Consider the following 26,898-nt stretch of genomic DNA (forward strand, 5'->3'; position numbering starts at 1 on the left):
AAATTATGACTTGGTTCAAGCTACTGGCTTGCAAACTTGTGCATGCTTTAAAATCACATGGAGGGCTTGTTAAAAACACAGATCTGGTTCCCAGCATTTTTGAGTTACAAAATTCTATTTGGGGCCAAAGATTTGTATTTCTAACAAGTTGCTAGGACATGCTAATACTACCAGACCAGGAACCACAGTTTGAGAACCACTACTCTAAGGAAACCTTTTTTTTTTTACACAATTTTCTTGGCACAAGTGTTTGATTCAGACCCATAAACTTATATTTAGGAGGATAGAATGTTGTTTTTCAGGAAGACTTGAAACTTTTAAGAATGAAATCATTTCTATAATGTTCCACAATATAAAACTTACAGATCACAACTGAGTAAATGTCTAAGGCTTCATTCAATAAGACTATTTATTTAAAGGATAAAAATACATTTAATGTCTACTCAGAGGCACACACTATGATAGGAACAAGGAGAAATAGATAAGATAAATATTCTCTCTGTCCTTGAGGAATTTATACTGTACTCACACTCTATACAAAACCTCCAAATTTATACAAGTTTACACAGGCAAGTGAACATACTTCACACATATGCATTTACACACATATGCATACATAGTTATAAAGAAAACCATGAGTGCACTATGGAAATTTACATAGGATATTGAGAAAGCCTATGGAGAGGGATACCTTAGCCATGCTGAGAAGATAGTTGGTAGAAAAAACTGGAGATGATGCCTTAGCCAAATTGGAGTACCAGAATGAGGAGACAGCATTATGGCCCCTACCCAGAGCCCAAGCCTCTGTCTACACAGGGATGAACTAAGTACCTCCAGTGGCCTGGTAGATGCATCCTCACTACCACTATCTCATAGAATCCACCAAGATTAGACGCATTTTGCCATATGCCGTTGGACTCTAGGCCTCCCTCGACACCTGAACTTTAACACCCACACAACTCTGCATGTATCTGCTCAGTCTCTGTCTCCTCCCAACCCCAAATTCTGAAACCTTTACACTGTGCTGTTTATAACACACAGTCTGCTGTCATCACAATCCCCTAAATTCTCAACTTCTACATAACTTCTACGCTGAACTTCTCACTAACTAAAATGTGATTCTCCCTTAAAGACACTGTTTCTCTTGTAATCCTCTCAAGCAGTGGCTAATTTTTCTTCCACAGCTCTCATGTCCCCTTTGACTTGTAATATAACGGCTCTTCTTGTTCCTCATGCCTGTTCTAACTATCTTCCTTTTTTCTTTTACATGTCCAGTTAACAATCTGTCTGGACAATCCTAGTTTCTTTAAAGCTTTTACTTTTAGCAGGTCTTACAAAGTAGAACACTCCTCTTGATGTCAAAATCAACTTAAACCATGATTATTTTTTAGTAGATTTGCTTCCCTGTTCTATTGAATTCCTCTAAAGACCATGTCCTTCAACCTACCTCAGCAACCCTCTCCCATGGCCACACTTTAAACTTCATTGTTACCAAAAGGTATACTCTTTTTATGATCTCAACCTCACACATTTGTTTTTTTTTTTTTTTTAAAGATTTTATTTAACTCCTAAAAAAAAAAAAAAAGATTTTATTTAATTATTTGAGAGAGAGAGAGAGAGAGAGCATGAACTGGGAAGAGGGCAGAGGGATAATCAGACTCTCCACTGGCAGGAATCCTGACATGAGGCTCGATTCCAGGACCCTGAGATCATGACCTGAGCTGAAGGCAGACTCTTAACCGACTAAGCCACCCAGGTGCCCCTCACACATATCTTTCACTAACTACTATCTCCTATCTTTCCAGGTCAGCGTCTCTAGTACCCTTCAACTCTACCAGGAAGTATTATCAATTAATCTAACAACTTTCTTTCACATTCCCTAACCCCTCCCTGCCTCTTCCCTAAATCTTTGATCAGTCATTATTGTTCCCCTGCACACTCACCATTCTCTACTACCTTTGTAAAAGGCTAACCCTAGAAGAATCTAGCTCTCTGCCTACCAATGCCTAAACCCACAAACTTGAGGATGACTTGAGATATACACTAGTATTCTAATTCATTTTAAATTAGTGATCTCTAACTTTAAGTGGGTCTTTAGTGTTGCCTGGCAATTATGCCATACTTCCCTAGGTCCACTTACTCCCATTCTCTTGGATGATCTTCTCATGCCTCCACAATTTCCTTTAAACACTTAACAACTCCTCCAACCTTGTGCTTAGTGATAACTTGGCTTCTTCTTTCACAGAGAAAATGAAAGATCAAGTTAAAACTTCCACAAGCTCTAACCCCACATCTACCAGCATCTTTAACCTTATCTCTTATTGCTATGGATTCAGCTGATATCTGAGGCCAGCACCTCTACTATGTGCTTGATTCTACCCTCCTGCTTACTTAAGGCTGTTATTCCAGCAATCCCTTCTCCCTACACAAAACCAATCTTTTTTCTTCACTGGATCATTCACGTCAATGTATAGTGGCTCTTGTTTCTTCCTTCCTTATTCTGGCAGTTGCTCCATTTCCCTTCTTGTCGCCCCTAAAAGATAATACAAATATTGATGGTTTTGCCTATACTTTCTAAAAATGTTGTCTTCATTTTATTTCTTTTTAAAATGTATTCTTATTTAATTTTTATCCCTACTTCTTTGCTGGAATCTTTCTTCTCATGACCACAAATGATGTCATGTTGCTGAAAAGGATGGCTACTTCTCAGCTGTATCTTACTTGATCCAACAGCAACAGTCACCACCATTAACCCTATCCTTCTATACCATTTACTCTCTGTGGTTGGCATCTGAAACCCATGCTTGGTTAATGTCCTTGTACACCACTTGCTTTCCCCTCACTCCATGCCCTTCAGACATGGGAGCAATCTGGGTTTGTCTCTGAAAGTCTCCTCTATCTCACTCACAACCTTTATGCTTTCATTCATCATCAAGACTTTAATTAGACTCTATACCCTGAGAATTCTGACCCAGACACTTCCTTTGAACTCCAGACTTGTACATATAGCAAATGAACAAAATTCACTGTCTACATATCAAGTATATCTGGGTAGCCCCCTGAAGTAAAGAAAATTCTGTTTAGACTCTTACGTTTTTTAAAGTAAAGCTGTCAAGGGATGAGTGGGTGGCTCAGTGGTTTAGCGTATGCCTTTGGCTCAGGATGTGATCCTGGGGTCCTGGGATCGAGTCTCACATCAGACTCCCTGCAGGGAGCCTGCTTCTCCTTCTGCCTATGTCTCTGCTCTCTCTCTCTCTCTCTCTCTCTCTCTGTGTGTCTCTCATGAATAAATGATTAAATGAAAATCTTTCTAAATAAATAAATAAATAAATAAATAAATAAATAAAGCTGTCACTTTACCAGGTTTCTAGAGCTTATACATCTGTTTTTATTCATAAATATTAAGAAAACTGCACACCAAGTTCTTAGCAGAGTTCTAAACTGTCTAATATCTAATTCCTTAGAAGAATCAAGGTGACAGAGCAGATATTTATAAGGGAATATTAGGGAACAATTATTTCTCCTTTACTAATCAAAGGTACTCAGTTTTATCTTTTGGTCTAATCAAACAACCAGAAGGTTACATAATTAAATCATAGAATGTATCAAGCTGATTGAATTATTTATTCTTCTCATTGTATTTTTTAATGTGATATCTTGTGTCACTTGTTTGAGGCCAAGGCAGGAAAGGTGCTCATATTTCTGTTTTATTGCCAAGATTGTATACAAAATAAAACCTCTATCAATTAACATAACATTCTTATGCATATTTAATTTTTATAACTACAAGTTATAAAAATTAATAAAAAAGTGAAAATATACCAAATCAGATTGTAGTACTATATATATATATATACTAATATATATATATATATACTAATATATACTAATATATATATATATATTACTAATACTATACTATATATATATATATATTATATATATATATAATACTGATGGGGTTCAGTGAGATCATAAAGATGTTTTATGTTCTTTTTTATTTATATGCATTTCTATAAGTTATATATATTATTACTAATACTATACTATATATATATATATTATATATATATATATATAATACTGATGGGGTTCAGTGAGATCATAAAGATGTTTTATGTTCTTTTTTATTTATATGCATTTCTATAAGTTATATATATTATTTTGTCATAAAATGTATGTATCAAAGTTTTCTTTTTCAAAGAAAATAAAATACTACCCTCCACTCAAAATTTTCTCCTCCTACCTACTACCTCCATCTTGATTTTATATTAACTTGTTTACCTACATTTATTTAAACTATTTAACTTAAATAACTCAAATGCTCAGAAAGATAATCACATTGTTCATTTGCTTGCTATCTAGAAATACATTTTCTTTTGGGAAATACCTACTATTTTTCTTTAGCTACCAGAAGCTCAGATCAAATGAGGAAGTTGAAATCGATTTCACTCAAGCATAGATATCAGCAATTATAACTACTGTATGTAGTTTCTAACATTTAAAGAGTACTTAAGTGATCAAGTCATTTTTCTAATACTACAGTAAGATATGACAGTGGCCACTAGCTGAAAGTTACATCAAAAGGAAGATACTTGAGGGAGTGGAAAAAATTTGATTCTTTATTCATAAAGGGAAGGCAGAGTGTCATAATTAATGAAGACATAATTCTGTAAAACCTTAAATGTCATTTTGAAAGATTTAAGTTATAAGAAAAAATCAATTACGTTAGTGTTATTCATAAATTAGCTTTCTAACAAAACACATAGTTCACAAATAGAAAAATAGGGACGGCTGGGTGACTCAGTTGTTGAGTGTCTGCCTTTGGCTCAGGTCATGATCCCGAGGTCCTGGGATCGAGTCTACATCAGACTCCATGAGGGGAGCCTGATTCTCCCTCTGCCTGTGTCTCTGCTTCTCTCTGTTTCTCATGAATAAATAAATCTAAAAACAAACAAACAAATAGAAACATAATTATGAATTGAATTATAGTTACATCACTTTATAACAATGTAGGATAAAATTCACCTGTAAACCTATGGAAATAAAATTTCAAAGGCTCCAGCACTGATTTTATGGCAAATGCAATATATGATGTATTCTCCAGAAGGTCAACTAAATGTAGTATTTATATTCTTGAGATTATTATGAGTGTTGAGATTTGCATTTGACATTTACAATGTTATTTACTTTTCAGCATTTCCTGAGTGGGTAGAGCATATCAATGACACAGAGGTGGATATAGGCAGTGATCTCTATTGGCCTTGTGTGGCCACAGGGAAGCCCATCCCTACAATCCGATGGCTGAAAAATGGATATGCGGTATGTATATGTTTTGCAGTTCTTGGGTCCATGTTCAGGCAACATTCCCAGTGGTCCTGGGATAAATTTAACAAGAGAGTCAAGAGAATAAGGGTATGTGGGCCCTGAAATTTAAAAAGTCTTCTAAAAAAGGCAGATAAGAACGTGAGCATAAAATAACTTCTTTCAGTTTAATCAACGTTCTGCAATCTTATATCTACCTTCTCTCTCTTTCTCTATTTTTCCCTTTGTTCCACATTTTACCCTTCTTCCTTCTCATCCATCTCTACTACCTTATATTGTCCTCTTTTTTTGGCCACTATGTCCCTGACCCCACAGAAACAGAGGTAAGAGGGAAGGTTCTACCTTTAGCCCTGGGGACAAGTAGCAGCAGTGGGGCCTTTCTCTACCTTCCCTCTGTAATCTCCCAGCTGGGCCAAGAGGGAAAAAGTGGACTCTCAGCTCTGTAGGATGAATTTAACAAGAGCCACTGGGCATGGTAAGTGGGTTTTACTTTCCCATGCCATGAAAATCCTACCCTATTCGGCTTAAAGTGGTGGCAAAATAATGTATCCAAGTGAAAAGTCAAATGAGCCCAAATCTATATAAAGTCTTTATATTAAAGTTTATCAAGGAAATGTATTTTACTTTGTGTTCTTTTCAGTATCATAAAGGGGAACTGAGACTATATGATGTGACCTTCGAAAATGCTGGCATGTACCAGTGCATAGCTGAAAACACACATGGAGCCATTTATGCAAATGCGGAGTTGAAGATCTTGGGTCAGTATCATTTCTAGTTTCTATTAACATTCAGTGAGAAAAAATATATTCAGCAATGATCATAGGGTTTCTGTAGATAATATTTGATTATTCCTTGATTTGCTAAAGTTAAAAACTTTCAAATTGGGGTTTGGAACAGGATGGTATTATTGTTTCATTTTTTTTCTCTTATTAGAGGACAGTAAATAAATGAGAGGCAACATGGAGTACAATATTCTTAAACATTTTTTAAAGGTAAAGCAAACTTTACACATACCAATTTTCACAAGTCTTATTCTCTCCTGTGTCTGGACTGTTAAATACTCCCTGAAAATCACCTTGTGACGATTGATGCTTTCACAATGCATGTGACCCAGTCTCAGATGGATCTTGAACACTTACTTGTTTTAGAATTCTTTGGATTTCATGCCCTACAGTTGCTATTTAGACCTACTTAGAATCTTTAGGACACTCCTCAAGCTTTTTATCCTACCCTGACTCTGACTTTGGTACTGTTTTCTTACTCCTCCATGAAAATTGAAACCCTTTGAAATAAAATATTTCAATTTCCCATCCCTCATTCAAAAGTATCTCAATCTTTGCTACACTTACCCTTCCATATTCTCCATCCAGAGGAATAAGTTTCTGTCTTTTCCAAAAACAAGCATACCTCATATTTTGGTACTTCACAAATATTGCATTTTTACATATTAAAGTTTTGTGCTGACCTTACATCAAGTAAGTCTATAGGTGCCATATTTCCAACACCATTTGCTTACTTTGTATCTTCCGTGTCACAATATATCAAATTTTTGCATTATTATTTTAGTTGGTATGTTGATCTGTGATCATTGGTCTTTGATATTACTATTAGAATTGTTTTCGGGCACCATGAACCACACCATATAAGATAGTAAACCTAATCAATAAATGTGTGTGTTCTGATTGCCCCACCAACTGACCACTCTCCCATCTTTGTCCCTCACCTTGGGCCTCTCTATTCTCTGAGACACAGCAATATTGAAATTAGGCCAATGACCTCTAAGTGTTCAAGTGAAAGAGAGTGAGACCTCTCACTTTCACACAAAAGCTAGAAATGATTAAGCTAGTGAGGAGGGAATATCAAAAGCTGAGATAGGCTGAAAGCTAGGCCTCTAATACTAATAAGTTACCCAAGTTGTGAATGCAAAAGTAAAGTTTTTGAAATTAACAGTGCTACTCCGGTGAACACATGAATGATAAGAAAGCAGAAAAGCCTTATTGCTTAGGTGGAGAATGTTTCGTGGTCTGAAGAGAAGATCAAACCAGCCACATTCCCTCAAACCAGAGCTTAATCCAGAGCAAGGCTCTAACTCTTCAATTCTGTGAAGGCTGAGAAAGGTGAAGAAGCTGTAGAAGAAAAATTTAAAGCTAGCTGAGATTGGTTCACGACGTTTAAGGAAAGAAGGTGTCTCTATAACATCAAAGTGAGAAGTGAAAGAGCAACTGCTGTGTAGAAGCTGCAGCAAGTTACCCAGAAGATCTAGCCAATATAATGAAAGTCGCTACACTAAGCAGGTTTTCAATGTAGATAAAATAGCCTTATAGCTGAAGAAGATGCCATCTAAGATTTTTAGAGCCAGGGAAAAGGGGTAAATGCCTGGATTCACAGCTTCACAGAACAGGCTAACACTCTTGTTGGGGGTTAATGCAGCTGGTGACTTTAAGTTGAAGCCAATGCTTATTTGCCTTTCTGAAAAACATAGGGCCATTAAGAATTATGCCAAATCTAATCTGTCTGTGTTCTGTGAATGTTTTGTTACTATTCAACAAAGCCTGGATGACAGCGCACATCTGTTGACAGAATGATTTACTGAGTATTTTAAGCCCTCTGTTGAAAACTACTGCTCAGAAAAAAAGATGATTTCTTTCAAAAAATTCCTGCCCCTTGACAAGGCTCCTGGTCACCCAAGAACTCTGACAGAGACCTACATGAGATTAATGTTGTTTTCACGCCTGCTAACACAACATCCATTCTGAAGTCCATGAATCAAAGAACAGTTTTGACTTTCAAGTTTTATTATTCAAGAAGTACATTTCATGAGGCTCTAGGTGTCACAGATAGTGACTTTTGTAATGCATCTGGGCAAAGTAAATTGAAAAACTTCTAAAAAGGATTCATTATTCTAAATATCATTAGAACATTCATGATTCTTGGGAAGCTGTCAAAATATCAACCTAGGCAGGAGTTTGGAAGTTGATTCCAACCTTCATGGAGACTTTGAGGGGTTCAAGACTTCAGTGGAGGAAGAAACTGTAGATATATTAGAAATAGCAAAAGAAACTAGAATTAGAAGTTGAAGATGTGACTGAATTGCTACAATCTTATGATAATACTTAATTGGATGAAGAGTTGCTTGCTTCTTATGGATGAGCAAAGAAAGTGTTTTGTTTTGTTTTGTTTTGTTTTGTTTTGAGATAAAATCTATTCTTGGTTAAGGTGCTGTGAAGATCATTGAAATGACAACAAAGGAATTCAAATATTACACCAACTTATTTGGTAAAGCAGCATTAGGGTTTGAGAGCATTAACTCCAATTTTGAAAGAAGTTCAGTTATGAGTAAAATGCTATCAAAGAGCATCACATGCTACAGAAAAATCTCTCATGAAAGGAAGAATCAATCAGTTGGGAAAATTTCAATGTCATCTTATTTTAAGAAATTGCACAGACACCCCCATCCTTAAGCAACCATAACCCTGATCAGTCAGCAGCCATCAACATGAAGGCAAGATCCTCTGCCAGCAAAAATAAAAATAAAAATAAAAATAAAAATAAAAATAAAATATGACTAGCTAAAAGCTCATGTGATGGTTAGCAATTTTAGCAACAAAGTATTTTTAAATTAAGTTATCCACATTGTTTTTTAGACATAATGTCATGCACATTTGATAGATTATAATATAGTATAAATAGAACTTTTACATGTTTTGGTAGACAAAAAAAAAAAACTCATTTTACTCATTATGATATTTGCTTTATTGGGGTGGTCGGGAATCTAACCTGCAATATCTCTAAGGCATGCCTGCAACCCCTTTACCCCTGCCCTATATTCATTTCTTCTCACTTACCCTGATACTTGATATGAACAGGTATCTCTTCTCCATATGCATACATGTGTTCGTAGTTCTCACGCTGCCTCTTCATGTTTTATTCTTGAATTCTCTGCTTCTTTGTCTTTGATGACTCCATGCTTTCATACCTCCCAGATTACTTCTTTTCAATCATTTTCATTTTCTCCTCTTTACCCCTTCCTCTGCTCAGATAGAAATCCTGCTCTCTCCCAGAGCTCCTCCTATGAATCCATTCTATTCTCTTCCTCACTTTTTCACATTTTCCATATTATTATTATTCCAGAATTATTATTATTTTTAAATTTTTAAAAATCCTGCATAATTTCTTCTTCTTTCATTAACTATCAATGATTCTTTAATTTATAGCACTGGCCCAGATTTTTATAATCCGTTTCAAGCTCATCATAAAGCCTCCTACTAGCAATCTTCATCTGGTAACTTCACAGATAACCCAAACTTAGAGTATCTGAAGCTAAATTCATATCTCTCACCTGGATCCACATCATCTCCTGAAAAACCTGTTCTGTAGAATGACACAAGTCACTACATCCTTTCTTCTTATCACTTCTACTAAATTTCTCAGTGTTACCCCATAAATCTTACATTCTTATCACTTCTACTAAATTTCTCAGTGTTACCCCATAAATCTTACATTCTTCTTACTTTCATTACAAGTATTTTATTTAAGGTCTTACTGCATTATGCCTTTTTTATTTTATTTGAAATAGTTGTCATCAGCTTTAGTCACATGAATCTAGGTAGCCAGGCTTTCTCTTTTATAAATGAAAAGATTACCAAAAAGATAAAGCAATGACTCACTGTGGCCTGTTTTATTATTACTACACCAAAGGGAAATTCTTTAAAACACTGTTATCACTACAAATTGGGTGACACTCAAAGAATATGAAAGGAAATGAGATAATTGCAATAAAGTATTAAAGAAAATTACCTTTGAAAAGAGTTGAGGCTTGGGTACCTGGGTGGCTCAGTTGGTTAGGTGTCAACTCTTGATTTCAGTTTAGGTCATGATCTCTCAGGGTCGTGAGATCAAGCCCCATGTGAGGTTATGCACTGAAAATGGAGTGTGCTTAAGATTCTCTCTCCTACTCCCTCTGCCCATCCCTGCTAGTGCACTCTCTCTCTCTCCCTCTCTCTCTCTAAAAACATAAATAAATAAAAATTTAAAAAGTTGAGGCCTTCTTGACTTTAATTTTACCTGCCTCTTATTATAATGCTGAGGATCATATTCCATTTATTCCCCCCAAAGTAAAAATTCCTTGCTAGTATATTTAATCTAGTTTATTTGGGTATCAAGCAAACATTCAGGCCTAGGCTTCATAATATTACTTTGGTATGAAGTGCAGTAAAATCATTTTGACTCATATGAGCTATGAAGTGACTTTATTATTTTTTTTATTTTTAAAGATTTATTTATTTATTCATGAGAGACACAGAGAGAAAGAGGCACAGACACAGGAAGAGGGAGAAGCAGTCTACATGCAGGGAGCCTGATGTGGGACTCGATCCCGGGTCTCCAGGATCACGCCCTGGGCCCAAGGCAGGTGCTAAGCCACCCAGGGATCCCCAAGAAGTGATTTCAAATACTTTCCTAAATGTTAACTATTCTTTATAAAAATTTGTTTATCAAGATACATTACAAAATTACATAGAAATTTAACAGCTCAAGCTGAAAGTTTTCTCCATATTCAAGCACAAAATCTTGTAATAATTTAATGATTATCAATATAATAATTAAGCAAACTGAGCATTTTCAGCCTGAGAGCAATGTTTCCGGGAATCTTTATTTTGTTTCCATCTATTTTTGTTTATTACCTTTAGAAATAGTGCTTTTCTCTTTTCCTTTGTCATCTAGATAATTCATTTATTCATGGACCAAATATTTTGGGGGAGCTTATTCTACACCAGATACCATTCTTTTAATAAGCACAGTAAAGAATGAAAGAGACAAAAAAAATGCATGTCCTCTTTTTAGTTTGGGGGAAAAATATTCCCTTATTTTTTCCTACTTCTAAAATATATAGGAACATAGTCTATATTTTGTCACTATAAATTCAAATATTAGTTAAGTATGAAGTCATTTAAACAACTGTACCAAATCAACTATTTCATTAAACCTTCACTGACTCAAGAAAAATTCTCATTTCCAGATGAATTTAGATTTTTAAAATATAATCCCATTAAATTGTCTCTCATATTTGACAAATAATATGTCACCCAAAATATTTATTGGGTCTATAAAAATACCACACACTGTGTTAGGTGTACAACACAGGTTGGTTGGTTACTTATTTATTTATTGTCAGTTATGAAAACCCAGACTAAAGAAACGATGGGATAAATTCTTGCCACACTTGGGATAAAAAGTGTGTCCCACAGAGCAGCAGCAATAGCAACACTTGGGATCTTATTAGAAGTGCTGTGTCTCAGGTCCATCCCAGGCCTACTTAATCAACATTTTATCAAGATGATCAGATTATGTTGATGCACAGATAGAATTCGAAACTCACATCTGGAATCAATCTTCCAGAGGAAGAGCCAACATCTGGGTAATGATCTACTTGGGCCTAGAAAAGCCTCCAAAAAGGATATGGTTACATAAAGATGATTGGATGTGCAAAAATAAATGGATGGGATCCCTCTGAAATCTGCTAAAATATAAGGAGATTGAGAAATGAACCAGATGTAGGGAATCTAAAGAAAGATAGAGCATGTCATCAATGAAGTAACTTTTTATGAGATTCTATGTCTTATTTTCATAATTATTGTTCTGTACTCTGATGTAAAGGGAAGCTATAGCTATAGCATGTTCTCCTCAATTAGTTGCATCTACCACTCCCATAGCTTTTTGCAAGTAGGTCTGAAGGAAGAAATCTATTTATTTTAGTACCTCAATGTCTGCACACAGTTGGTACTCAATAAATTGTGCATAATGAAGGGGAATCATTGCTTAATGAAAAGAGCATGCTTGCAAATCAGAAGAAAATGGATTCAATTGTGAATCTTACCTGATACTGTCCGTGGTACCTTTGGCAAATTACATAATCATAATAGATATCAGTTCTCTCATTTGTATACTGGAGACAGTTCACTCAAAGTGTGGTTGAGGGTATTGATTATGACCATATGTCAGTATTAATAATGGTGTTCAAATTCCTCCAGTCTTTCACTTAACTTTCTTTGTGCAATTAAACCAACAAAATTAGTTGTTACCTTCAGGGTAAATATATATAATTTGATTATAATGAAAATTTCTAATTGATCCTGTTATCACTAAGCTTTGTACATATTTTAAATGGGTGAATTTTTACTTATATTATAAGTAAAATATATATCAATAAAGTTATTAAATAAATAAAAAAATATTATTACTAGATATGGAGTGTTTGGTTATATCTGATAATATTTGGTGAGATTAATATTTTCTGTCAAAAGAATAAAAGATGCTATAGAAGAAATGTGAGGGTTTTTTTTCCTTTTTAGCAAAAAAGAAAAATAATAATTTATTTCCTTTTAGCTTTGGCTCCAACTTTTGAAATGAATCCTATGAAGAAAAAGATCTTGGCTGCTAAAGGAGGAAGGGTCATAATTGAATGCAAACCTAAAGCAGCACCTAAACCAAAATTTTCATGGAGTAAAGGGACAGAGTGGCTTGTCAATAGCAGCAGGTCAGTTCAAAAACTAGGAATCCAATTGCAATTTACTGTTTGACAAAAGTCAATTTAAAGAGGACTTTGAATAGGACTAATGTAAATGTTGTTTATTCTAACTTTTCTCCACAGAAGATATCGTAATTCTAAGATAAACAGAGGCACTTATCCTTCACTGTTATTTGTTTTAATCAAGTTCAATTTTTAGACTTCTGTAATTTATAAGGATTTTAGAAAATTGAGACTCAGAAATTTTTGGTCAATTGCCCAAGGCCTCAGGGGGGAAGAAATGAACAATGGGAAATAAAATATGATCTCTGACTTACTTTTCCCCTAACAAGGGCTTCTATATCCATGTATTTTTGTTTTTAATTTTATGCAGTTAGCGTATTAAATATTTCAATAGGAAAAATTTTAAAAAGGTGACTTCAAAGAACAAATAACCCCTTCCCATCTTTTTAAATAGGAATTTCTCATCTTCCAAACAAGTAGACCAGTACACATGTTTTGGTAGCTTTAAGATAAAAATGTGACTTGCATAGTATTTAAAAACCATACTGAACAGTTTCTTTAAATTTCCTAGAAGAAGATATGGTAATACTTGGTACTAAAGTATGGAGAAGAGAAAGTCAGGCTAGGAAATGGGATGTGAATGTGAGGGAGAAGGAAATATTTCAGGCGGTGAAAAGAACATGTACAAAGGCCCCAGGGCAGAGATTATAGGATGTTGAAGACTGTAAGGCCTAAAATCAAGATGATTGGTCCTTAGAGGAAAATGGAGAAGAGTTTTAAGAGATGAGGCATAATAATCCAGATTATCAATAATGTTTTTGTGAGGGGTCCTGAACCTCATCTCTAAGTAACAGAATCTGTACAAAGGCTTAAATAAGAGAAGAAAATGTTGATTTTGTCTATTGAAAGAACATTCTAGCAAAAGTATATAAGAGATATTCTTCACAGTAATTTAAACAAGTAGGTAAGATGGGTATTATTTTCTCTATTTTGATGTCTCTAAAGGCTGGAAGGGTTAGAGTAGCATTTTGAAAGTATATTGATTATCTCCAAACTGAAATTTGAACTTGTGATAAGTTGACATGGAATGAACACATGCTAACACAGTTCTCTTATTAGGATGATCACAGGTATGGCTGTGTATGGGACAGGGATAGGTTGGGGCAGGTGAGAGGGAGCTCACAGGAATAGCATACTTCCCTGCAACATTAACTTTTAAAGTGAGTATGTTTGACTAAGAATTTTTAAGACTTTAGCAAAATGATGGTAGAAGAACTGGTATAAAAGGAAGAATTGATTTGTTTGCTTTTCTGCTGAAACATTAACAATCGGACAATGAGCAATGCAGAGACTATGATCAAAAGGTAGTCTATTTGTCGGTTCCTACTTCTGCCACAGACTTGTGGCACAGCATTCCCCCTTAGCCCCACTAGTAACTCTCTCCTTTAATTGGGAAACACAAAAAAACAAAAAAACTTGGCTCTGTTTCTGATGAGGACCAATGTGATAGGCCTGTCCAACAAAGGATTTCTCAGAACCATGTTTTATGGACTTGCTTATCCTAAATATCAGCATATGTTCAAAAAAGGGGAAAAAAAGGTTTAGCTCCTAAAATCTTAATATTTTAATCAAATCAGAATATTTTTAGACTTTGAATCAAATTATTTCTTGACAAGAGTCCATAAATCCAATTTTTGCTCACTACTTTAATCCATTAAAAATTCAGGTTTTAAGAACTACTTTATAATAGATACAATATTTCATGTAAAAATAAAGTTAAATGTTGCAAAATAGTATGCATAAAGAAAAGTTCAGCTAATAAATTATTTTTAGAGGAATAAAATATTTCTCTAAAAATAATATTCAAGGAGTTGCCTGAATAACTGTCTTTAAGCCTAACTGTAATCCTATTCTGATTAATATAATTACAAAAAATGGTTCCAGGTTGCAAAGTTATTACAAGCACTTGATTAGTAGCTTGTAAAATGGTTTATGCAATATTTCCAATCAGTGGAAAGGAAACATAAACCTTGATGAATTGTAATTAGGTTCTCAATTGTATGATCTTACTTTGGGTTAAATGATAATATACTTTCTACAACAGAAATTATTTGTAGTTGTTCATTTCATATTTAATGGACTATTAACAGCTCTAAAGTGATCTTTATCTGAGACTTTTATATGAGAGCATCTCCAAATTCTTTTCTTATCTAGAGTTAGTATGCTTTAACAGTTAATGAATAAGATGGAGGTTATCCTGGAGTAATTTTGGCAAAAGTGAGTGACTAATTTATTAAAGACCAAGTAGTTTCTTACTTGTTGGACTGCTTATCCATATCACATTATACGAAAATAAGGATAAGGCCACAAGACTTTAATATACATTGACTTAGGAACAGGGACTATTATTACAGAAAAATCAAGTTCCCTAAATATTCTTACCAAAAATTAATTTTAGTGTCATGAAATACGTATCTGAAAGTATAGGTGAAGTGAATGACATAAAGAAGCATAAAGATGCTAAAGATTAATTGAGAGCTGATATGAAAAAATATTAATGTGATGAATATTCTCATCTATAATTTACATTGCTTCACTTGTAAAATAATTAAATGGTAGTAGGTTGGAACATTGGCTAAGGACTTATTCTAGATTTTAGTAAGAAAAAAAGTGTGGCACATTAATGTTGATACTGGTTAATATGGATTCAAGGAGAAGCAGATGCCAATGTGGGATTAAGTATTCAAGAAATTTATTAATGGCAATGCTATGAGGGAAAATAGAGAAGGCCCTGGGTAAAGGTATGAACAATCACCATCACCTGACCGAGATGCAGATCTGATTCCAGATGAGGAGAAAGGGAAGCGAGAAAGAAGGGCCATGGAAATGATTTGGGTTGCAGAGCATATCTGAGAGAGTATGGTAAGGCCACTGGCAAGTCCTCCAGCTCAAACTGCCCATAAAAGTCTGATGCTTCTAGAAACAGGTCTGCCTTAAAATTCTTCCAGGTCCAGTCATTGGCTGAGAGAAGCCTATGGAAAGTGTGGCCTTGGCTCAAACACAATGATGGATTTCTGAGTGCAGCTGCTGGGGCTGTGATCAACTACAATCCTTACAGTGGAGAACTAGGAGGCACCTTCCTAAGCTTCTACAGTAGCAACTGATTACTTTTATGATTATATTATTTTGATACTGCGGTTTCTCTTCAAGGAATAAAAAGTACTTTAGGGGCATCTGGCTGGTTTAGTCAGTGGAACTTTGGAATCTTGATCTTGGGGTTGTGAGTTCAAACCCCACACTAGAGATTACTTAAAAATAAAATCTAGTTTTTTCAAAAGAAGTATTCTGAAATGAACTTAAGTTGGAAGTGGATAATTAAAGGAACAAAAGGGAATCCTGTAATTTATTGCTGGTAGAATTTTTTATGTTTTCTTATTTGGATATTTTTATTAATTTTTTATTTATTTATGATAGTCACAGAGAGAGAGAGAGAGGCAGAGACACAGGCGGAGGGAGAAGCAGGCTCCATGCACCGGGATCCTGATGTGGGATTCAATCCCGGGTCTCCAGGATCGCGCCCTGGGCCAAAGGCAGGCGCCAAACCGCTGCGCCACCCAGGGATCCCATGGATATTTTTATTAATAGGATAGATATACAGTGTTTTTCCTTTATCAGGCTCTGCCCTTAAAATGGAACATATGGAGAATTTTTGGCAAGTGTTGTTCCAAGCCTCAGAGATAAATTAAGTTTTTGGGAATAATATTTTAAAGAACATTAAAATCTGATGACAGGCAATTCAATATTGAACCAAAATGCAAGGTATTATATAATATAATAAAGTTATATATAATGAGTTTTTGGTCTCTAGCCTCTAAGGAAGAGGCAGACGGGGAATAGACTTAGGTTCTATTAGCATAAAAGATTTAGGTTTCATTGAAAGAAGAATTTTCTGGAAATTAATCTGGTACAAAAGCTGATAATAAAGGAGGTTTTAGAATATCCTTCTTTAAACGTTTCTAAAGAATCATGTTTGCATTTCTCCATAGCTGTGGAGATGACAGTTTGTCCTAACTTTAATGTCTGAATTGAAGTCCTGTGTTCATATTTATGGAAGACCTGGGCTCATTTATCTCAGGCCTGTGACTGGTTTGAGGCTGTTCCACAGCTTAAGTTTAAAAGTCATTTTATGGTGGTGTACAACAAACCATTTACTTCAATTAAATTCCATGAAGTGCATTCATTCAAGAAAAGGTTGATTGATGTCATACTCAGTGATTAGGGTCTTACTCCTAAGTTCCTGGTGCACAGATTTTTCTTTCTAATGAATAAATGAATGAGTTAATGGATATTTACCTGCTGGAGAAACAGCCACAAGCAAGGCAGATACGAAATCCTGACATTAAGATGTTACCATCTAATGGAAGGATAGGATAATAAGTAAAACCAAAGTATGACTGATGGAATGCATATTAGGAGAGAAAGTCTTGAAAGAGAGTTGGGATAATGAGGGTGCCAGGACAGCAGCAGTGCCATGTGCATGCACAGATGTGCATGCATGCATGCATTATAATACTAACTAGAATTATTAAGCAAAGCTTTGCTGAAGGTGCAAAAACCTGTGAGATTGTCCAGGACCTGAAAGGGAATCAAAGGACTGTGGCTCTTACTATAAGCGAGATGGAAAGTCACTGGAGTGCATTAAGCTGGTAGAGTGACATCACTGAGCGGAAGAGTGACATGGTATGACGTATGTCACTTATGTCTTCATGTCTGGCTGCTAAGTGGAAAAAAAGACTATAGAAGGGTAGAAGGGTAGAAGCAGGAGACCAGTTGGAGACTACTGCAGTAGTCCAAGAAAAAGATGAAGGCAGCTTTCTAAAACAAGTTCTCAATGCTGAAAAAAAGTATATTATAAACAAAGGCTAGAATGTTCCATCCTAAAAAAAATCTTACTGTCAACTAATTTGTATAAAATGTAATGATCAAAAGATAGTGTTTGTAATCTAAGACAGAATAATAAAATATTGCATGAAAATAATTTTGTGAGGAATATATTTCTTTCATTTATATAGAATACTCATTTGGGAAGATGGCAGCTTGGAAATAAATAACATCACCAGGAATGATGGCGGTATCTATACATGCTTTGCAGAAAATAATAGAGGGAGGGCTAATAACACTGGCACTCTTGTTATTACAGGTAAGAAACCATTTGAATAATATTATTTTATCTCATTTAATAGTGCTCAGTTCCTAATATACTATAAGACAAGATTGGGTGGTAAACTTCTAAGATGTTCATGTACTGATAAGTTTGCCTTTTGGGCAAAACTCTTGCTTAATGAAATTGTTCCTGGAATTTAAATTTCTTTCCCTTTGCTCAGAGAAATAAAAATACATTGATTTTTATTCTTTTACTGTGCCAGCTAATATGATATCTAATATTTTCTTGAATTGTGCTTTCCTCCTTTTTAAAAATATGTATAGATCCCACACGGATTATATTGGCTCCAATTAATGCTGATATTACTGTTGGAGAAAATGCCACCATGCAATGTGCTGCTTCCTTCGATCCCGCCCTGGATCTCACATTTATTTGGTCCTTCAATGGCTATGTGATTGATTTTAACAAAGAGAACATTCATTACCAGCGGAATTTTATGGTATGTGTTTCAAGTTTCATCTTATTTACATTCCAGTGACCCCTATGTGTCTGCAGTGCAGCTCCTATTACTATAAGCATTTACAACACTGAAAAACAGGTTAAAAAAAAAAAAGCTTTTCATGGGATTCCTTATATTAATTGTAGCACTCCTGAACCTTATTAAAAATAGCCAGCCATAAGGATTCTGGTAGGAATATTAATCAATAAATATTTATTGGGCTTTAGGTCCATTTTCCCCTTAATTATAATACAATTTTATATTGATGTGTACTATGCCTCATTGTATCCGTAGTCTAGGTTCTAGTGCCTTCATGTTCATTTTAATTAAGGTAAGAGCGTAGAACTTATCCTTTGTTATAATGATGACTTTATGGCATTTTTCTTATTCTTTGAGGTTTTTAAGAAATAGACAAAATATGTATACAGGAGGGTTTGGAGAACTAGTTCACGAATGAACTTTTCTCATTTCTCATTTTTTCAATGAGAAAAAGTCTCTGGTCAATGGAAATTCTCTCAGTAGTTAAATTTTTGGAGAGTCAAAAGTTATAAGTGGATTTTCAACTGTGCAGGGTGTCAGTTGTATTGTTCAAGGTCAACTGTATTGTTCAAGGCCAACTGTATTTAAAAGGCAACAAATTGTCCACTGTTCCTACCAGCCTATTCTCTAGAAAGGCAATTGGTTAGGAGCCTAATGACCTACTTAGAGACTATGCTTGGTGAAGAAATCGAATTTTAATTTTATAAGTCAATTATCAATATAGAAACAAAAGTTTGAATTAACTCAGTAGAATAGTAAAATATTTAATGTTTTTAAGTCCTGTGAAATCTGAAGATTGATACGTGCGTATAATAGTAGTATGTTTTCAAATTGTCTAGCTCTTTAAAAAAATTTTTTTTCTAGAACTTTACACTATAAAAAGCCAAAACAAGCTTCAATCAAGTTGAGTGAGGCTGATTTTACCTAGATGGAAACATTTCTTGTTAAATTTTTATTAGATGGATTCATAAAACAACTACTAATGCAGTAATCAGTGTTTATGCCTTCTACATGTTAACTGTAAATTCAGTTCCTTTCATTTTAAGCTAACAGATGTAGCTATATCTGTAAATTTACAGTAAATCTGATGATTATCTTTCAATTTCTGAAGGAAACTTACACTTTAAAAAAATAACAACTGGGAATTAGCAGGGAACTATTTTAACATAATACCCTGTGATATTTCTTACATATGAAAATATTTTTATATGCTTAATCATAAATGTTCCCAACATTAAGGGATCCCTGGGTGGCGCAGCGGTTTGGCGCCTGCCTTTGGTCCAGGGCGCGATCCTGGAGACCCGGGATCGAATCCCACGTCAGGCTCCCGGTGCATGGAGCCTGCTTCTCCCTCTGCCTGTGTCTCTGCCTCTCTCTCTCTCTCTGTGACTATCATAAATAAATAAAAATTAAAAAAAAAAAATGTTCCCAACATTAGTAAAATTGGCACTGATATCTTTAATAATTTCAAATTGTGTTTTGTTTTGCAAGTAAAGCAAGCTACTCAGTTTTTACTCATTTTAAGGAAAAAAAGTGAGCTAAACGAAGATCTTACTTAAAAAAACACAGATTTTTTACTTTGCTTAGTTTCTTGGTGTTCTATATTGAGTAATTTCAAAAATATGACAATTATAGTTCATACAAGTAGCTACTTAACAGCTGCAATGAAGTAAAAAGATGTAGGGGTCTAAATTGTACTAAATGAAGCTGAAAGTTCATTTGTGGAGCTTCTTTATGTTCTTCAAAATAACAGTTGCATTATATTTGTTGATGTAAATAAATGTTTCCCTTCCACCCCCCCAAAAAAAAGAAATTAAGAAAGGAAGAAGGAAAAGAAGGAAGGAAAAGAGAGAAAGGACAGAAAAGAGGAAGAGAGGGAAAAAAAAGAAAAAGAGCCCGATAGCTTAAAAAAGGGAGGAAAATAAAGAAATAACTGAAATAATATTTAAGAAATAGATAATAAATTGGATCACAAAAACATAAAAGACTTTGGTCATTACTTACTGGACTCCTTTTGCTGATGATAGCCACAGAGGTTCATACACTTATCGCTCAGCTCATCCAGAGCAGAACCTAACTGCAGGGCCATTCTCTGGCTTCACCAACTCACATTTCATTTCATTCCACCAGGTAATAATCAGTGGTAGGAAACCTGCTCACTGGCTAAATATGTAACTTAATTGAGTAAAAATATCAAATGCACATTTGTGGCATGTTTGATGGGCAGGTCAATTCAGTTCTCTTTTAAACTTTTAAAAACCGAGACAAGAAATTTATTTTAAAATAAATAATTAAACTTAATTCTATCTTTGGAACCTAGGACCCATAAAGCCTTCCCTTGCATCTTCCTTCTCTTTTAAAGCAAACTTCAAAGTCAGACTTCACTCCTAAATGCACCACGTGAAGTTTGAGTAAAATCCACTAAACCACTTAGGTGTCCCTTTTTTGTTGTTGTTTTTTAAGTAATGTTTTGATGTTTTATTTGATTCTGGTAACATTTGAATTACCGAATATCATTTGTTCAGTTAAAACTTTGTACTAAGCATACACCACATGCAGGAACAGTGATGGGCACTAGGGTGAATAAAACACTGAATGAAATAAACACTGGCATCAATCCAAAATACATCAGAGGAAAAAAATAAAATAAAATAAATCAGAGGTATTCTGTGAGTTTAAGATTCAAATGTAAATATTTTGATAGCTATCAAAACTGATGTCATTGTCATCATTAGTTTTAATAAGTTTAACTGCTAAAAGTCAATATCAGAAACTGTAATTAATTAAGAAATATTATATAAATAAAAATTTAAGCTTTTCATTTCAATGAAGTAAGTTCGTATTTTCCAATTTAGTTTTAATGATAAATTTTCCTCAATGTCATGTATTTTTTTACTTTAGCTTGCTATTCTTGACATTGACCACCATGTGGCAACCTTGCATAAGATTTCAAATTTCGAAGCCTGGAATAATTGGGACTTAAAGCTTTATAAAATCAAATACATGTTCCCATACTTATATGGTCTAAGATATGTAGTTATAGGTGATTTAAAATTTTCTACTTTATACTTTTTCAGTTATATCCATAAAATCAACAGGAAAAAAGCAATTGTACATTTTTGAAGAGGTACATTTAAGAATTTATAGTGAACTCCCCAAGACTAAAAATTACATTGCCATTACATTTAATGATCTAGCTTCATGAAAAACTCTCTTGAATTAATTATTTGAAAAGTATATAGATATTTCTTTTAAAGCTGTGTGTAAACACTTAATACTGATTATAGAAAAAAGTAAGTTATTTGCCTGTTATCTCATTTATTCTTTCAGTTATTTAATAAACATTCACTTAATGTTATATTACCATGTAAACAGTTCAGTAAATATTTAATTTGAACTTGAACTTATGCATAGGAGGATATTAAGACTATATACATATAAATATATTTGAATCATAAATTATTTTAAAAATTGAATCTTTGACACAATAAACTTAAAAGCAGTTTATCTGGCATTCTTTTATTCTGTCAAAGTTATGTGGCAAATATATAACTTATTCAAGTCCAGCTATAAAAATGGGTTCTATTTTGATTTTCCAGTTCAATAGCTACTTTACTCCCTTAGAGTAAATACAAAAGGCAGAGAATCATTTTACTTATCAATTTAATTTATAACTCCTTTTGTTCTGGAAAGGACTTAAGACTATCCACCCAAAAAAATACAGATTCATAATATACCATTTTATGCCTCTCCCATGGTGATGCCTGGTTTGTGGAAATTACTTTTTTTCAATAGTAATCCAACTTCTGACATCTGCTTTGAGTCAGTTTTTTTCAACTATTGAATAATCTCCCTGTCAGAGCCATTATCTTAGTTAACAATAGGAGTTAAACTTTCCAATTCTCGTTATTGCCCCTATAGTAGCTTTTATCTGTTTCTCTGAATGCAAATAAATGTTAAATTGTAATTCAGCAGGAAGTTATTATGTATCTGTTTTGAATTTATAAATAGCATATGGATTGTTCAGAGGCTCTACCACAGTGGTCCTGGGCTCTAGGCTTCATTTGGACACTTATTGTGTGACTCTGAGCCAATGATTAAACCTCTCTCAACTTCAGATTTCCCTCCCTATAGTATTTTATAATTTTATAATTCACTTACTTCATTCCGGTTGCTTCACTGGGTTTGTGAAATTGGTTACTTTGTAGTATTTTTGCGAGGATTCAATGAGAGAAAGCCTATAAAGTGCTCGACACAAATTCTGGCAGATTGTAAGCAGTTATTATTAATACTGTGTATAGCAATCATTCCCCATTAAAATTTCCAAAGACTTTTGCTGTATAGTTTTTTTTCCTGCTTATAAATCTCAATTCTCATACTTTAATTCTTGCACTGCTGTTATACTGAGTACCTAGCCTGAAACAAAAAGTTCTGGCTACTTCCTTCGTAGGGGTACGAGAGAGGTAGTGACAGTCAACATTTATTGAGTGCTTTCTGTTTTGCCAGCGTTGAGTTAAATGTTTATGTGTTTCTCAGTTCATCTTTCCAGCAATCCTCTATGGAACACATATTATTGTGATTTTTCTCAGTTTTCAAATGAAGAAAATAAGGATTAGAAAGGTTAAATGATTTGTCTGAAGTGATCCTGCCACGCGTTGGTGACAGGAAGGATCTGAAACCAAGGTGGTCTGACTACAGACCCTGAAGACTCCTCTGCTCCAGTTTCTAAGCCATTAGTTAATACTCCTGTCTGTGTCTCCTTAAATAATTCCCCTCCCATTGTTTGAAGCACTATAAGACCATAGTGTTCAACTCCTAATTTATTCTGTAATTTTGTTTTAATGAACTTTATACATTCACCCAAGGTTATCCAAATTACTTTAATCTCCCTATACTAATAGCAAGTTTTGCAATACATTGTAAATCAAGTCTACATAGATAGTTTCAGGTGGTCTCTAGTTCTAGGCAATTCTTTATGATCTCTTTTAGGTATGGAGGTATCTGTGTGTTTTTCTACCTGTACAGATAACACCATTCAAAACAAAGGAAGACATATATCTTACTCTGAGGTTTTCTATTTAAAAGAAAACATTGGGACACCTGGGTGGCTCAAGCAGTTGAGCATCTGCCTTCAGCTCAGGGCATGATCCTGGAGACCCGGGATCGAGTCCCACATTGGGTTCCCTGTATGGAGCCTGCTTCTCCCTCTGCCTATGTCTCTGCCTCAATCTCTCTCTCTCTCTGTGTCTTTCATGAATAAATAAATAAAATATTTTTAAAATAAAGAAAGAAGAGAAAATATTAATTATCTGGAACATGTCACAAAATTGTGCTTAAATTTGAGATATATATATTTCATACCAGAATATATTAGGAATTTGAATAGAAACTTTGCTTTTGCACATCCATCTAGAGAGAGTGGTGGGAGGAAAGGAAGAGTGACGAGGGAACAACAATAATAAAAGTGTTATTGGCTCTCTGTTACTGCTGAGCAAGAAGATAAAGATTGTCCAGAATTATGGGGTAACGGTTGGAGGAGAAAAGGAAGCTCAAACCATATTCCAGGCAAAGGCAAGGATCAAATTAGAGCTGAAGAAAATCGAGAAGATCAGCAGGCACAGTAAGATGATGCAAGCCCTAAAATGATGATTCTAAACCAGGAACAATTTTTCTCCCTGGAGGACTTTGACCATATGTGGAGACAATTTTGGTTGTCACAACTATGAGGAGGAGGGAAGAGGGCTATATGTTATGGACACCTGTTTAGTACAGGTGCTGCTATACATCCTATAATATTGAGGACAGTCCCCTACAACAGAGAATTATCTAGTCCACATTGTGAATGGTGCCAAGATTGAGAAATGCTACTCCCAAGGAAGATGAAAAAAGAGAGACTTAGAAATAAAGGGACTGACCGCTGAAAGATTTAAGCATGATGTGTCAGAAACAAAGATAAATTATATTGTTTTGAGCAGATGAGAATGATTAGAACAAAAAAAATTTTAAGAGGCTATCTAAAACATTTTCCAAAATAATATGAGTAGTAGATGATAGACTTCATGTGTTTCATGATTTAAGACTTAAATTTTGAGAGACACCTGGTTGGGTTAAGCAGTGGAGCGTCTGCCTTTGGCTCAGGTTGTGATCCTGGAGTTCCAGAATCAAGTCCCATCTTGGACTCCCTGCGTGGAGCCTGCTTCTCCTCCCTCTGCCTATGTCTCTGCCTTTCTTTGTGTCTCTCATGAATAAATAAAATCTTAAAAAAATAAAGACTTAAATTTTGAAAGGTAGTAAGAGAGAGAAATATGTAAAACATATATAGTGCCCTAACATAGTTCTGTGACTCCCACAAACCTCACAAAGACATTCTACCTATTGCCAAATCCTTTCTATGCTCTTGAGAGTAATTAATTGATAAGAATTAGAGCATTCTAATAAGCAGATAGAACATTCTGTTTTACTTTACTCTGTCACTGACCTTCCTTTTACTACCCAAATAGACCTTTACTTACACCTAACTGTTACCTTTTATTTACTATTTTCTACCAGTAAACACAGAGGAAGGTATCTGTGTTCACTAGATGTGTCTATACATGTGCTGACTTCTTTTAGATCATTATACTTCCTGTGTAGAGAACATGTCAGCTAGGGCTATTCTCTAGCATAATACCCCATAGTCTGGTCTTTAGCAAGCATTTGTTGATGTCAATGCTAATAGATTAAGGACACTAGCAGCAAGTCTGTTCAGAAATGTACAAGCTTCGAAGAATCTCCAAAAATCCATGCAAAGTCCCCTTTGTTTTACATAGAACTCCTTGCATACTTAAGCATTACTGCAGTAATTATTCTGGCAAATATTGCAAGTATTTAAAATTTAAAAAGGAAGAAATAAGCATGTAATCTTTTGATATCTTAAGAATTTTATAATTTCACATTATGAACTTCGATGTTTTATTTACAATATCACACTAGAAATACACTATTTCATCATTAGCTGGCATATTCCAAAAATATATATATATCTAATTTTTTCACTTTGTTTTTAAGAACAGAACATTATCTAAAGATCTGGAGTTTTGTTCTGATTTGGCCTTTGAGAAGCTATAGGTCAAAACAGTCATTCTGAACTTTAGGCTTCTCATCTACCAATGAGGAATTTGGGCTGCATCAGAAGTTTTAAAATAACAAGTTTTTAGCAGCAGAATCCTTTTTTGCAAAGAGAATTTAAATCAGAAGCCCAATTTAAAAAAAAAAAAAGTGAAGGTGAGGTTGCTCTGAGTTAAGAAATTGTGTGCATGTGTGGGTATATGTGTGGGACTCTACAGAGCCACATCCCTAACCATGAGACCTCTCGTTTCTTCCTGTCCCATAAAACTTCCCATCTGATCCCTTCCTCTACCATGTGATCCTTGAAGATCTTCAGAACCCTAAGGGAAGCAATGTGAAAACCATACGAATTAATATCAACTTTACTTTCAACTCTAAAATATTGGTTCTAAATCTAAGGCTTTGATGTTTTTGTCCATAAATCAAAATGCTTACAGGAAAAAATGTTCTTTTTGAATTTTAATTTAAAATTGTCCAAATGATCAAAATTGGATGCTTCAGCCATCAAAATAGCCAAATTTAAGGATATTCTATATTTCCATTAGTTCTGTAAATACCTGGTGACCACTTAGTAATAATTCTAGACCACTTTCCTAATTTAAGTTTTTATATTTGTGATGATATTATTTAATTTTCATAAAATTTTTAAGTCATACCTTTAAAAAAAAATTTCAGATTCAGGCAATCAATGCTGAAACATTACTTAAAACAACACTAACTTAAATATTAGGTAATATTAGGAAATTAGTGTTAATTATGCTATATGAAAATGGTTTTGTGATTATGTAAGAGGATGGCCTTTTTTAGAGGTTCAATCTAATATTTAAGGAATGAAATAAAATAATGTCAGTAATTTGTTCTTTAAGGGTTCAATAACAGATGGACACATTGTATATGGAGACAAGGAAAGATAGCGCTAGCCAGCTAGATGATTAGATAAACATGGTAAATTTACAATTGTTGAATCTAATGGTTGTTATTTATTCAGGTGACTGTGCTACTATTCTTCCTATTTTCTTATGTTTGAACCTTTAGATAGATTAAACATTTAATAAATAAATATGTAAAATAATAGCACTATATTCTTTCTGCAATGAGAAGCTACCCATTTTTAGCTACCAAACTGTGAACTTAAATCCCATTGTCTGATTCATGAAACAGTATCTTGGAAACAATTAGTCCTGGTCGAACCAGTAGTGTGTGTTAACTATGGAGCCTTGCATGAGCCACTTAACT

General features: G+C 34.4%; 1 protein-coding gene across 4 annotated transcripts in view; it reads left to right on the forward strand.

Moving 5' to 3' along the window:
- CNTN1 (contactin 1) overlaps positions 1-26,898 on the forward strand; it is a 348,668-nt gene that overhangs the window by 208,441 nt on the left and 113,329 nt on the right. For all 4 annotated transcript variants that reach the window (XM_041736681.1, XM_041736678.1, XM_041736680.1 and 1 more), the window contains 5 exons: positions 5,198-5,322; positions 5,966-6,083; positions 12,709-12,859; positions 17,926-18,053; positions 18,341-18,516. In XM_041736681.1, coding sequence (XP_041592615.1) covers positions 5,198-5,322; positions 5,966-6,083; positions 12,709-12,859; positions 17,926-18,053; positions 18,341-18,516 — 698 coding nt within the window. The remainder of the gene's footprint in view (positions 1-5,197; positions 5,323-5,965; positions 6,084-12,708; positions 12,860-17,925; positions 18,054-18,340; positions 18,517-26,898) is intronic.

Source organism: Vulpes lagopus, chromosome 21 (assembly GCF_018345385.1).
Source record: "Vulpes lagopus strain Blue_001 chromosome 21, ASM1834538v1, whole genome shotgun sequence".
In the NCBI taxonomy this organism is placed as follows: Eukaryota; Metazoa; Chordata; class Mammalia; order Carnivora; family Canidae; genus Vulpes; species Vulpes lagopus.